The 12,557-nt window shown below is 42.7% G+C and overlaps 1 protein-coding gene across 1 annotated transcript in view; it reads left to right on the forward strand.

Moving 5' to 3' along the window:
- DNAH3 (dynein axonemal heavy chain 3) overlaps positions 1-12,557 on the forward strand; it is a 176,547-nt gene that overhangs the window by 66,619 nt on the left and 97,371 nt on the right. The window contains exons 23-28 of the mRNA XM_062180013.1: positions 602-738; positions 4,110-4,311; positions 5,782-5,874; positions 7,131-7,241; positions 9,560-9,674; positions 12,144-12,342. Of these exons, the coding sequence (XP_062035997.1) occupies positions 602-738; positions 4,110-4,311; positions 5,782-5,874; positions 7,131-7,241; positions 9,560-9,674; positions 12,144-12,342 (857 nt within the window). The remainder of the gene's footprint in view (positions 1-601; positions 739-4,109; positions 4,312-5,781; positions 5,875-7,130; positions 7,242-9,559; positions 9,675-12,143; positions 12,343-12,557) is intronic.

The following is a 12,557-nucleotide window of genomic DNA, read 5'->3' on the forward strand; positions in this document are numbered from 1 at the left end:
CCCACCCCTAGTCATTGTGGCCACTTAGATCTACCAGATGGAAGACATTCTCTCTCTCTCTCTCTCTCTTTCTCTCTGTAAATAAATAAATAAGCCTTTAAGAAAAGGAAAGAAAGGGCATACAGACCTCTGCCTCCCCAAGGACAGGTCTAGAACTCAGAAACCTCTCAGAAAGTCAGAGTTCTCTTTCCTTACATGCGGTCTGTGCCCCTCTTCCCACACCTGCTTCAGTCTCTCTGCAGACTGGCTCGCTCTGCCACTCAATCTCATGGCTGGAAATGAGCCTCACACAGCTCCAAAACCCCCTTGTTCAGGAGGCCAACCCTAACTAGTACAGAATGTCATTGTCTGAGTTCTAACTCCCAGAAGTTAACATGTAATTGACTAGGTTAATTTCAGGAGCCGAACCCCACCCTACCATAATCATAGGAACAAGATCATATTATAGCAGCATTCACCCCAATGGGATTAGGAGGGAAATTAGGAGGCAGTTGGCCGAGCAGGAAGCATAGTTCTTGAATTTGTCACACATTCATTGCAATGATTAATCTCAGAAGTTGGGAGCTCCGTGACGATTCTTGCCTTTTCTGGTGGAACCCAGGTGAAAGATACTCGGGTTCTGGTGGCAGCAGACCAGCCACGGATGAATGAGAAGCTTCAAGAAGCCAACCTTTTGTTGGAGGACATCCAGAAAGGGCTGAATGAGTACCTGGAGAAGAAGAGACTGTTTTTCCCCAGGTATCCAGCATTGTTCTTCTATTGGGAATTACCCTCTTGGCTCATACATTAGTAGAATTACATTTTTTCATACTTAGAGTTGCCTTGGACCAATCTATTCCTTATTCTTTGCTGGTTCTCCATTCTCCCAAAAGACAGCATTCGGAGTGGGATGTACGCTGGTGGTCTGTGCAAGGGTGGGGAACTTTAATTCTGACAAGGACCATCTAGATGTTTATGATATCATTTGCAGGCCATATAAAATTATCAACGTAAAAAATAGCCTGCTATAGATTTATTAAATTTTGAGTCCTATCTGTGGTTGCCTTGGCAGGGCCAGACCAAATGATTTCGCAGGCCTTATAAGGCCCTGAAGCTGGACATTCCCCATCCTTGACAGGGAGACTGAATGGACACAGTGAATCAAACCCACATTTTGGCCAAGAAGCATTGTCTTTTCTCCTGACTAAAAGAGTGTAGTGCCCAGGATTAAAAGCCTGGTCTTGGAAGTAAACAGTCCTGGATTTTCCTCTTGTTAGTCTTGAGACCTTCAGCAAATCTGTATGAGCTTCAAGTTCTCTACTGTGAAGTTGGGATATGATAAGGGCCCCTGTTTTGCATATTTGTTGTACAGACCAATGAGCTGACATATGTAAAACATTTAGTACCTACACTGTGTATTTAAGAAGTGTCAGCTAAATTTTTTTGCGATCAAATTGTGTAGTTTCTGGGAGGTATGTTTACATTTGACTGTTTTTCCCCCATGAGAACCATTGTTCTTTTATGTAAAAGTCAAGGTAGTTTTAGAGGGCTAGTTACAGAAAGCAAGGTCCTCAGTCCTAAAAATCCAACTTTGTCCAGTTCATCGTGGGTGGCCATTCTGTCATTTGACTTTTGATTGATATGCAGGCTTGATACTAATTTGATTTTCAGAAAAGTAATTTTAATGTTCCTTTACTGGGAGACAAAGTCAGTTCCCTGCTCTCCACTGACCTCTGCTTCAAGCAAAAACAAAAAGGATTTGTTTGGAATTCATAAATGTCTTTGGTGTCTGTTCAATACAGTGTTGTCCAATATAACTTTCTGCAATGATAAGAATGTTTCATATGTGTGCTAAGATGGTATCCAGTAGCTCCATATGGCTATTGAGCACTTTAAGGTGGCTAGCATGATTGAGAAAATGAATTTCTAATTTTATTTAATATTAAATTTTTCACATAATAACCACTTGTGGCTAGTGGTTTCTGTATTGGACAACACAAATATAATACAGAAAAAAAGTAGAGAAACCTTGATTTGGAAGCACAAAATATGAGAAGAGATTAAATTTAGGAAATATGTGAGATTTGGCTTCTAATTCTGTATCCACTATTATTTCTAATAAAAATAGGAGTAGTCAACACTAAGATAGCATTTTTCTTATACTAGGATACTGCTCTAAGTGCTTTATGCTTAATAAACTTATTTAATTCTCACAATAATCCTATTATGTTGAAAGCATTATTATCATCATTTTATAAATGAGAAAATAATTTTCCTAAAAACACAAGACTGTTAAATGGCCAACCTGGAATTCAATTGCAGGTCTAGATAAGGTAGTCATTTAAACTCTCTAAGCCATATTTTCTCACCAAGTTAAACACACACACAGTATCTCAAATTTCATTATAAAGTTTTATTTTATAAAATAAAACTAAACACTGTCAGCAAAAACGTCGAAAGTTACTGTCACATAAATTAATTTTCTCTTGAAAATACAGCATACTAAATAATTATTTTAATTTACACAATTGTATTAATTATTATTTTATGACCATTTAGCCTATTCATGGTCACACATGATGGAGACAGAAGAAGTGTAAGCCCATGGAGAACACCCATTTGAATTTCACTGAGAGTGGGAGAAATTGACACCCCCTTAGATACTGGTTAATCGGCCAACAATTAATTATTGGTCTCTGCCTTCTTGCTCTACACTGCAAAGTCAGTGTATTAGTTTGACTTAATGTGTAACAAACACTCCATAATTTAGAGGCTTAATAAAACAACTATTTCTTTAGCTCACAATCCTACAGGTTGGCAGATTGGATTTGTCTCAGCTGGGTGGTTCTTCTGGCCTCATCAGAGCTCACATGTGACTACAGTCAGCTGCCAGTCGCTGGCCTTAATCATTTGTCTACTGCTTGACTTCCTGTAAGCAGGGGTAGCAAGAACAGTTGACCCATGTATCATTCACCTTCCAGAGGCTAGCCTAGGTTTGTTCACATGGTGGTAGTCACAGGATTCCTAAGAGCAGCAGGAGTGGAAACATCAAGGCCTCTTGTTAGGCTTGAAATTTGTGCAAACTCATGCTCACTACATTCTGTTGGCCGAAGCAAGACAGAGTGAGCCCAGGTTGAAGAGATGTGAAAATAGACTCTAGATGATAGGAGCTGCAAATATTGTGACCATTTTGGTAACCCACTGTATTCAGTGAAGATTATAGTCACATGGTCCCTCCATTGTGGAACTTTCAGCCTGGTTGTCACAGTAGAGGGACACATTGTCTGAAAGATTGTTGTTGCTGCTTTTAGGGCCTAAGGAAAGCAACGAAGTTGTCTTTTTATCTGTAATTTAAGAGATGGCAGAAACCTCTGCATGTAAATAGGGTCACTAGTAATATGCCCTTTCTGGTTTCATACCTGTACCATTTTCTGGCATACTGGGAGAGAAGGAAAGACAAGTAAATCTTTCTGTCTCCTCTTACCAGTGAGTCTCGATACTGATTGCACATTAGAATCATCTGGAATTTTTGAAAAGATGCGTTTCCCCAGACCCAACCACAGATCAATTACATCAGAAGGTCTGGGCACTGGAATTTTTAGACAGTCCCCCAGGTGATTCTAAAATGCTGTCAAAGTTGAGACAACTGGGGGCCAGTGTTGTGGCCCAGCAGGTTAAGCAGCTGCTTGGGACACCAACATCCCATATGAGAGTCGGTTTAAGATCTGGCTGCTCCACTTCCAATCCAGCTCTCCCTGCTAATGTGCCTGGAAAAGCAGCAGAAGATGGCCCAAGTGCTTGGGCCTCTGTCACCCATGTGGGAGACCTGGAGAGAATTTCAGGCTCCTGGCTTCAACCTGGCTCAGCCATCTGGGGACTGAACCAGTGGATAGAAGACCTCTGTATATGTGTGTCTGTCTGTCTGTCTGTAACTCTGCCTTTCATGATCTCTGACCAAAACCATCTCCACCTTCCAAACCTCAAATGAAAATAAAAACAGTGGGCCTTAGAGAAGACCCTATGACATAATGATATTCACCTGGGTGTAATCTGCCTGTTGGGGCTATTATCTGGTTGGAGAAAGTTGTTGGGAGAGGTTCTAGCTACCCTCTTCTTTTACTTTGAAATAGGTTCTTCTTCCTGTCAAATGACGAGCTGCTGGAGATCTTGTCTGAAACAAAGGACCCCCTCCGAGTGCAACCACACTTGAAGAAGTGCTTTGAAGGAATTGCCAAGTTGGAGTTTACAGACAGTCTGGCCATTGTGGGCATGATCAGCTCGGAAAAAGAAACTGTTCCATTCATACAGCATATCTATCCAGCTAACGCCAAAGTAACTTCCCTTACACATTTTTGGTTCTTTTTTCCATACAACAGCAAAGAAAGGCAGAGAGAACACTGGCTAGGCATTTGGACTGTATTTCTAGATGGCCTGAGTATGTAACACTTAGGTCCATCAATTAACCAGTGGGTAATTTGGGGAAGTCATTTAATCTTTCCGGGTCTCAGTTTATACATCTCTAAAGTAGGTATTATGCTACAGGCTGCATGACATAATTAAATTTGTAGAAGGATTTCAGCCTAACTTGACATAGAAGCAGTAGCAGGAATTAGATCCAAGTAATTGGTGCTGTTTCCATCTCCATATGTAGAGGCCATTTAAAAGTGATCCTCTCAGAACAATAGTTTCCTGTGGCACTTATTTCTAAAGGGTCATAGAATCACTAAGATGTTGCTTACCTCAGTTTTCATAACATGTGTCCTTATAGAATGAGTAAAGTGTGAATTCCATTCCTATTGAACATGAAAATACACTCAAGTAGAAACACACACTCTTGTCCTTGCTTTTTTGACTGTTTTGCCACCTACACATGTAAACGGCTCACTAGGCTAATCCCCTGCCTGCGGCGCCAGCACTCCAGCTTCTAGTCCTGGTTGGGGCGCCGGATTCTGTCCCAGTTGCCCCTCTTCCAGTCCAGCTCTCTGCTATGGCCCGGGAAGGCAGTGGAGGATGGCCCAAGTGCTTGGGCCCTGCACCCACATGGGAGACCAGGAGGAAGCACCTGGCTCCTGGCTTTGGATCAGCGCAGTGCGCCGGCCGTAGCAGCCATTTGTGGGGTGAACCAACGGAAAAGGAAGACCTTTCTCTCTCTCACTGTCTAACTCTGCCTGTCAAAAACAAACAAACAAACAAACAAAAAAAACCTGTAACAACCAGAAGTCACATCACTAACCCAGATACCAGCCAGCTAGCTTACATATTCCTAACATCAACAGCTGCTGTTACCTGAAATTCTAAAACCAAATAATTTGCTGTACATTCCAATTACCTATGGAGCTTTAAATACAAATTTTGTATTTAAACAAAATACAAAAGCCTGTGTTGCATCTCACATCAATTAAATAAAAAAAAGTCTGGAGGTAGAAGTCAGACATCTGTGTTTTATAAAGAGCTCCAGATGATTCTAGCACACAGCAAAGTTTGGGAGCTACTGAAATAATGCATGAATCAAAACTGTGAAAAAATTTATTAATTGAAATGTGAGTGTTTTATTTGCTTTCAGAGAACTTATCTGTTTCAAAAAGTGACATGAAAGAAATCCTTATTGCCTTTTAAGGAGGCATACAGTTCTTAGAATACTAGAGATGAATGTAAAGCAAATGGTTAAAGAATATTGGATGGAAGACATGCAAAGCTTTTGGCTTCCCTCCAGCCCTATCCAGAGAGAAAACTAGGTTCTGCCCATGGACCCTCCTTGTGGGCAGTACTTAACCTGCTATCTCTCTGTGTCTTGTCCTGCAGGGCATGGTTGAGAAGTGGCTGCAGCAGGTAGAGCAGATGATGCTTGCCAGTATGCGGGATGTTATTGGACTTGGAATTGAAGCATACGTCAAGGTAAACAAGAATCAGTATACACATGTCAGGATGTTGGTTTTATGAAGGGGGCTTTGGGGAGAAGGTTAAATGGATCAGCTCGATTACCCCCTATGCTCTTTACTTATAAATCCTAGGGCAATGAACATGTTTTAGTGAAATATTTGCAGTTAGAAGCAAGTGATACAACACAAGAGTGTTGACTGGTATCCTTGGGTTTCTACAGGCCAGTCATTTTTGTGAGATAAAATTGATGGCACCAGTTCTATTTAGAGCCCCTTGCTATTAAGCATTTATTTACATCATATAGCTGCTGGATGGCACAACTCATTGAGTTCCTAAAGCATTATGGAAACTGGTGTGACATACAGCCTAAGAGAAAGTAACCCGTCACAATGAACCTTTAGTTGTGCTTTATTGAGATTCATGCTGGCAGAACCTAACTTTAGTCCACTCTCATTTTAGCCACATATTTTCTTACCTTCAGGCTCCTCCTCCTTTCCCAGGACCCTGTCTGTGCATCAAACAAAGCACATTCAATTAACACCTTCACCCTAAAGTACTGGGCACTGACCCTGCTGCCCCTCATACTGCAAGTCAAAGGCCAATCCTTGTTTTCTCTGTTACATTGTAAATCAAAAACGAAAAAAACATTGCCACCGGTATGACATTATTTCACCCAACTGAATCTATAGTAAGAGTCAGTAGACTTTTTCTGCAAAAGGCCATATGGTATTTTCAGCTCTGCAGGGCTGCACTCCCATTACAACTATTTAGCTTTGCCCTTATAGCACAAAAGCATCACAGACAATATGTAAAATGATAGGCAGGGCTGTGCTCCAGTGACCTTTTATGTACAAAAACAAGCATGGCCAGATCTGGTCCTCATGCCATAGCTTGCCCACTCCTGACCTATATTAAAAAAAAAAAAATGGGGAGCAAGGGGCATGGCTAAGAAAACTATTGCACAGCATTGCAATAAGATGTAACCATTAAAAAGAGTAGATTTGTTTTCCCTGAACATCACCTTGATTATGTTTTTTTAAAAATTGCCAAATGGAAGCATAAAAAAATAGTTGAAGAAATTGTGAGTGATTTTGTTTCTCATAAAATTCAGAGAGGAAGACACAAATCAATAAACCTAGAGATGTCAAGCCTTATAGCATCTAAGGGTGGGGAGGGTTTTGTGTTTGTTGTGTGGGTGAGGTGGTGGGGTGTTTTCAGATAGTTTAAACCACATGTGATAACCCTACAGTAATCCCCCTTGCCTTTCCCAGGCCCCTCGTAACCAGTGGGTCTTGCAGTGGCCTGGTCAAGTGGTTATCTGTGTCTCCTCCATCTTTTGGACTCAGGAGGTGTCTGAAGCCATAGTCAAAAACACCCTACCGGTAAGCGAGCCTGCCTTGGAGCTTGCAGAGGGTATCTAAGCATCGACCAGGATTCGAATGATATGTCTTCAGAATAGCCATGTTTTGTTTTTGAAACAAAAATCATTTTGGCTCACGGTGTCATAAAGCCATGGTTGTCTTGAACACAGTGAGTTTGGAATTGGGGCTGTAGTAGAATTGTGTAGTGTGAGACCCTGCACAGTCCTTCCCAGACACAAATTCTAAGACTTATCAGCCTTTGCCCCCGGGGATCCACCTGGCAGACTCTCCACCAACAAAGACCGCTTTGTCTTCCCATGCCAAGAGACCACCACTGTTTTCCTCCTTTCCTACATTGCAGCCCCCTCCTCACCATTCCTGTTCCCAAACAAACCCACATCTAGCCCTTTCAAGCTTTAGAAACAACACTTTTGCCCTCTGTGACTGCATCTCTGGGATAATGCATGCTGAATGATATGCCTCTGTATTCTAAAAGTGGCAGGTGTTGGTGCAGGATGATCATTGGTCCAGCTATCCATTATTCATTTAACAAATATTTGTTTGCTCTGTGCTGTGACTGCTACTAGGTGAAAGAATCAGAGGGGTGAACAATACAGACGTAGTCCCGGTCCTCATGGTTTTGTAGATTAGTGGGCAAGATAAAATGACTCTTACATAGAACGGTTATAAGGAAAGAACAGCAATACAGAAAGTGTGGAGAGCAAGGAGGGAAATGAGAGAGGGAAATATTTCACAGAAAAAGTAGTATCTATGAGGAGACCTAAAGTATGACTAGGAATTAGCGGAGAACAAGAAAAAGAGTGTTCTAGAGAGCAGAACTGGGATATGCAAAAGTCTGCAGATGAAAAACATGATGCATTGCACAACTGAAGGTACCGTGGAATGGGCATAATCAAGAGAGACAAGGGAGCAGCCCCTCCACCAAGGGCTTTACCAGTACCCCAAGGGCAATGCAGAAGCATGGAGAAATTATTTTTTTAATCTGTTCCAGGGACTTTGTTATTAATAACCATAACAACCACTGTTATTCACTGGATGTTTTATTCACATCAAACATTGTACCAAGTGCTTCATAGTACTCTCTCATTCAATCCTCAAGGCATCTTAAAAAAGTAGCTATAATGATCTAGATTTGGTGGACCAGAGGCCAAGACTCAGAGGCTAAAATCATGTTCCAAGAACCACATAGCTAGGAAGTAAGGAAGGTGAGATTTGAACCTAGGGTGGTCTTCTCTTTTTCTTTTTTTTAAATTCATTTTAAGGACAAGTGTTTAGGCGTAGCTTTTAAAATACTGCTTAGCATGCATACATCCCATATCAGGGTACCTGGATTCAAGTCCCACCTCTATTCCCAGTTACTAATGTAACTAGCACCCTAGCAGGCAGCAGAAAATGACTCCAGTAGTTGGATCCCTCCCACTTGGGAGGCCCAGATTGAGTTCCTGGTTCCAGGCTTTGACCTGGCTTGGCCCCAGCTATTGCAGGCATTTGGGGAGTAAACCAGTAGGTGGAAGATCCCTGTCTATTTTTTTCTGTCTCTGTGTCTGTCTATGACTTTAAAATAAATTAAATAAATAACATTTTTAATTCATGTATGTTTTTAACCTCTTCGTTTTTCAATAAATCAGGCCTACAAATAATGTTGCAAAAATAATACAAAGAGTTCCAGTATACCCTTCATCCAGATTCCCTAGATAGTAACATCTTCTATATCCACAGTGCAATTACAAATTATTCCAAATCACGGAATAAACAGTGATACAATAGTATGTTCTGTTATGTAGATCTTTTAGATTGCTAGGATTACAAGTTGCATTTCATTTTCAGATCTAAATTGTCTCCTTTAATCTGAAAAAGTTAATTCTGGCTTACTGTGCAATTTATAATACAGTAAAAGTCACCCTTTTTAGGATACAGTCCTGAGTTTTACCAAATGCAAACAGTCCATGTAGGCACCACCACAAGCAAGGTATAAAATAGCTCCAGACCACCGAACATCCCCTCCTGTACCTGTCATCAACTTCTATCCCTACTCTGTCTGGAAATTACCAGTCTGTTTTCTGCCCCTAAAGTTTTATCTTCCACAATATCATAAACCTAAAACCATACAGTCTTCCAAATCTGGCCTCTTTCAATTAGCACAGTACATTTGAAATTCATCCAACATTATTGACTGGGGGAGAGGGAGAGAAAGCTTTGAGGCATAACATGCAGGAAGGAGTCTGGCCTAGGCCACTGGGTGGTTGATGATGTCATTCCCTGAAGGGATTACCAGAGAATCCAGTTTAACCACTTCTCCCCTCCTATACTCCTGCCAGGATTTTCTGAAAAAGAGCAATGATCAGATTGCACAGATTGTCCAGCTGGTGCGAGGGAAGCTGAGCAGTGGCGCTCGACTCACTCTCGGGGCCCTCACAGTCATCGATGTCCATGGTAAGCAGGGAGACTTGTCTTGGCATTACTGACTGTCCAGGAATGGCAGCCAGGCTTGCTCCTTTCAGTTCTCCTGGGTGGAATGATGCAGGTTTTCCTTCCTATTAGGGCAAGGCCTCTCCAACTCAGAGAAGATGGCAGAGTAAGAGTGAAGCCAAAGCCAGCTCATGTCTCCAGCCCATTTCCCCTCTCTTCTCAACCTTCTTTCCAGGAGCCCTCCAAGCAAGGCTCACTGATGGCCAAAGCCATTTGTGAGAGTCATCAGGTTGGAGTGGTTTCTGTGGGTTAACCATCTATGATTGTTGAATACTCACTAGGTGCCAAGCTTTGCACCACATTGTTTTATTTTCATATATAGTTCAATGCTTGAGAATCTGAGGCTTAGAAAGGTAAAGAACCTGTTGAGACGCTCACAGCATGTCAGTGGCAGAGGCTCCTATGTCTGATTCAAACCCCAGGGACTAGAAGCGGATGGTGATGTGGGGAGGAGGCGGTTAGATATGATGCCCTCCATATCTTCCTTTAGAAAAAAAAAAAAGAAGAAGAAAAGGAGAAGGAATAACTAGGGTCTTTGAATAAAACAAACCACCCCCACACCCTCGTTCCATCATCACCATGGAAACGAGGGCTGGACCAGGCTGGTTGCCAGGTGACAGCATCTCTCCTGCGCACACACCCAGCTTCCTAAGGCATTTCATGGCATCCATTTCCCCTCAAGGTTGATGCTCATTTCAGTTGAACTTCACCTGAATAGACTGGCATAATCAGAGAGAGAGGAGAGAATGTGTTCTTCAGTTGGCCACATACCCAGCTGGTAGGAGCAATGAATACAGCCATGGTATTGCCCAGAGCACTCCAGAGTGGTTGCTTTTACAAGCACAAACATGCACACACACATACACACTAGATAGTGGAAGTGCCCCCAATACAATCCCTTTAAATTCACTTTCTTTTCCTTTTTTTTTTTTTTTTTTTTTTTTTTGACAGGCAGAGTGGATAGTGAGAGAGAGAGACAGAGAGAAAGGTCTTCCTTTTTTGCTGTTGGTTCACCCTCCAATGGCCGCCGCAGCTGGCGCGCTGCAGCCAGCGCATCGCACTGATCCGAAGCCAGGAGCTTCTCCTGGTCTCTCATGCGGGTGCAGGGCCCAAGCACTTGGGCCATCCTCCACTGCACTCCCGGGCCACAGCAGAGAGCTGGCCTGGAAGAGGGGCAACCGGGACAGCATCCGGCGCCCTGACCGGGACTAGAACCCGGTGTGCCGGCACCGCAAGGCAGAGGATTAGCCTATTGAGCCGCAGCGCCGGCCTAGATTCACTTTCCTCTTGGATCTTTCATACAGAACCTACTCTTGCTACCATCCTATAGGTTCTCTCAGTGAACCTAGAGGGGAATTAAATTCTTCAGGAAGAGATATTGGTGTAATCTTCAAGGACTCCTCTCCACAGGGCTCACAGATTTTACTCTAATAAAGATGGCCTTTCTCACAGAGAGGCAGGAGACTTGCAGAAGCATCCCTTTGTCAAGTTACATTTCTAAGATCCACATTCTGAGCCTGCTGTACCAGCTCTGAGATCTCGGTAACTCTCACGCTGTGAGTTATCTAAAAAGTAATTAGTGATTTTCATAAACCTATATAACTCTCGAGCTTCAGAGCTTATGCCATTGTGAGAAAATTAAATTAGGCTCATAATCCTATGAGATAAAGAAGGAAAACTAGAAACGTATGTCTCAGCTGGTTTCTCAGGCCCCCAGATGGAGAGGATGATCTAATGATGGATTCATGGGGGTGCCTTCTGCTGCAAACTGCCTGGCTGTGTCAGAACAAGGGACTGCATCCTTCTTGGATACTCTAGAGACCTGGAACAGACAAAGGGTCATACTGAGGATATGACAGCATTTGGGGTCACTATCTATTGCAAAGCCCTGTAAATCAGTCTCCCAAGATTTTAGCGATGATAATAGCTAATATATAATATTTTTATATGTCAGACACAATGTTCTGTCTTTCTCCCTCTCACTCCATCCCGTATGTGTGTGTGTGTATGTATAATGTATATTGATCTAATCCTTTAAGTGGGTACTATGTTATCCCCACTCTACAGATTATACAACTGAGGGACAGAAAGGTTGAGTAACTTGCCCAGAGTCCCATAGCTAGTTCATGATGGAACCAGGCACTCTGATTTTGGAATATGCACATTTAATACATCTACTGCGCTGCTTGAGAGAAGACAACTCAGGAGATTCTCTGCCTGATTCTTTGGAAGGAAGCAAAGACCAGCTCTGATAGAATTTGCTGCCTGCAGTTGGAGCGGGGGTGGGGGGTAGGCAAGCAGAGTGGTACCACTTGAAACTGTTTGGAAAGTGAGGAATGACCTTGAAAGCACCCACTTCTAACTGAGAAGCTGGAAGAGATGGGAGAATTCTGATGGCTGTGCATGTGTATTTCTGCCTCTGTGTCCCAACAGCTCGAGATGTAGTGGCCAAGTTAGCTAAGGACAACGTCTCTGATCTGAATGATTTCCAGTGGATCTCACAGCTGCGCTACTACTGGGTGGCAAAGGACGTGCAGGTGCAGATGATAACTACAGAAGCTTTGTATGGCTATGAGTACCTGGGAAACTCCCCCCGACTGGTGATTACGCCCCTCACTGACCGCTGCTACAGGTAAACTCTGAGGCTCTGAAACCTGAAGGTGGAGTAGAGAACTCCAAAGGAAAAAGATTGGGAGAATGTTAAGGCATCCTGGGGGCATTACCTTTATCCTCTTCATTTCAGATTCTTAAGTTTTTAGAGTTTTCCCATAGTCACCATGGTCCCAAAGACAGGCTGGAAACTAGGCCCTCGGTAGGAGTCCTAGTGTACATCAATGCATTTGAACC

The sequence above is a fragment of the Lepus europaeus genome, chromosome 21 (assembly GCF_033115175.1).
Source record: "Lepus europaeus isolate LE1 chromosome 21, mLepTim1.pri, whole genome shotgun sequence".
NCBI lineage: Eukaryota > Metazoa > Chordata > Mammalia > Lagomorpha > Leporidae > Lepus > Lepus europaeus.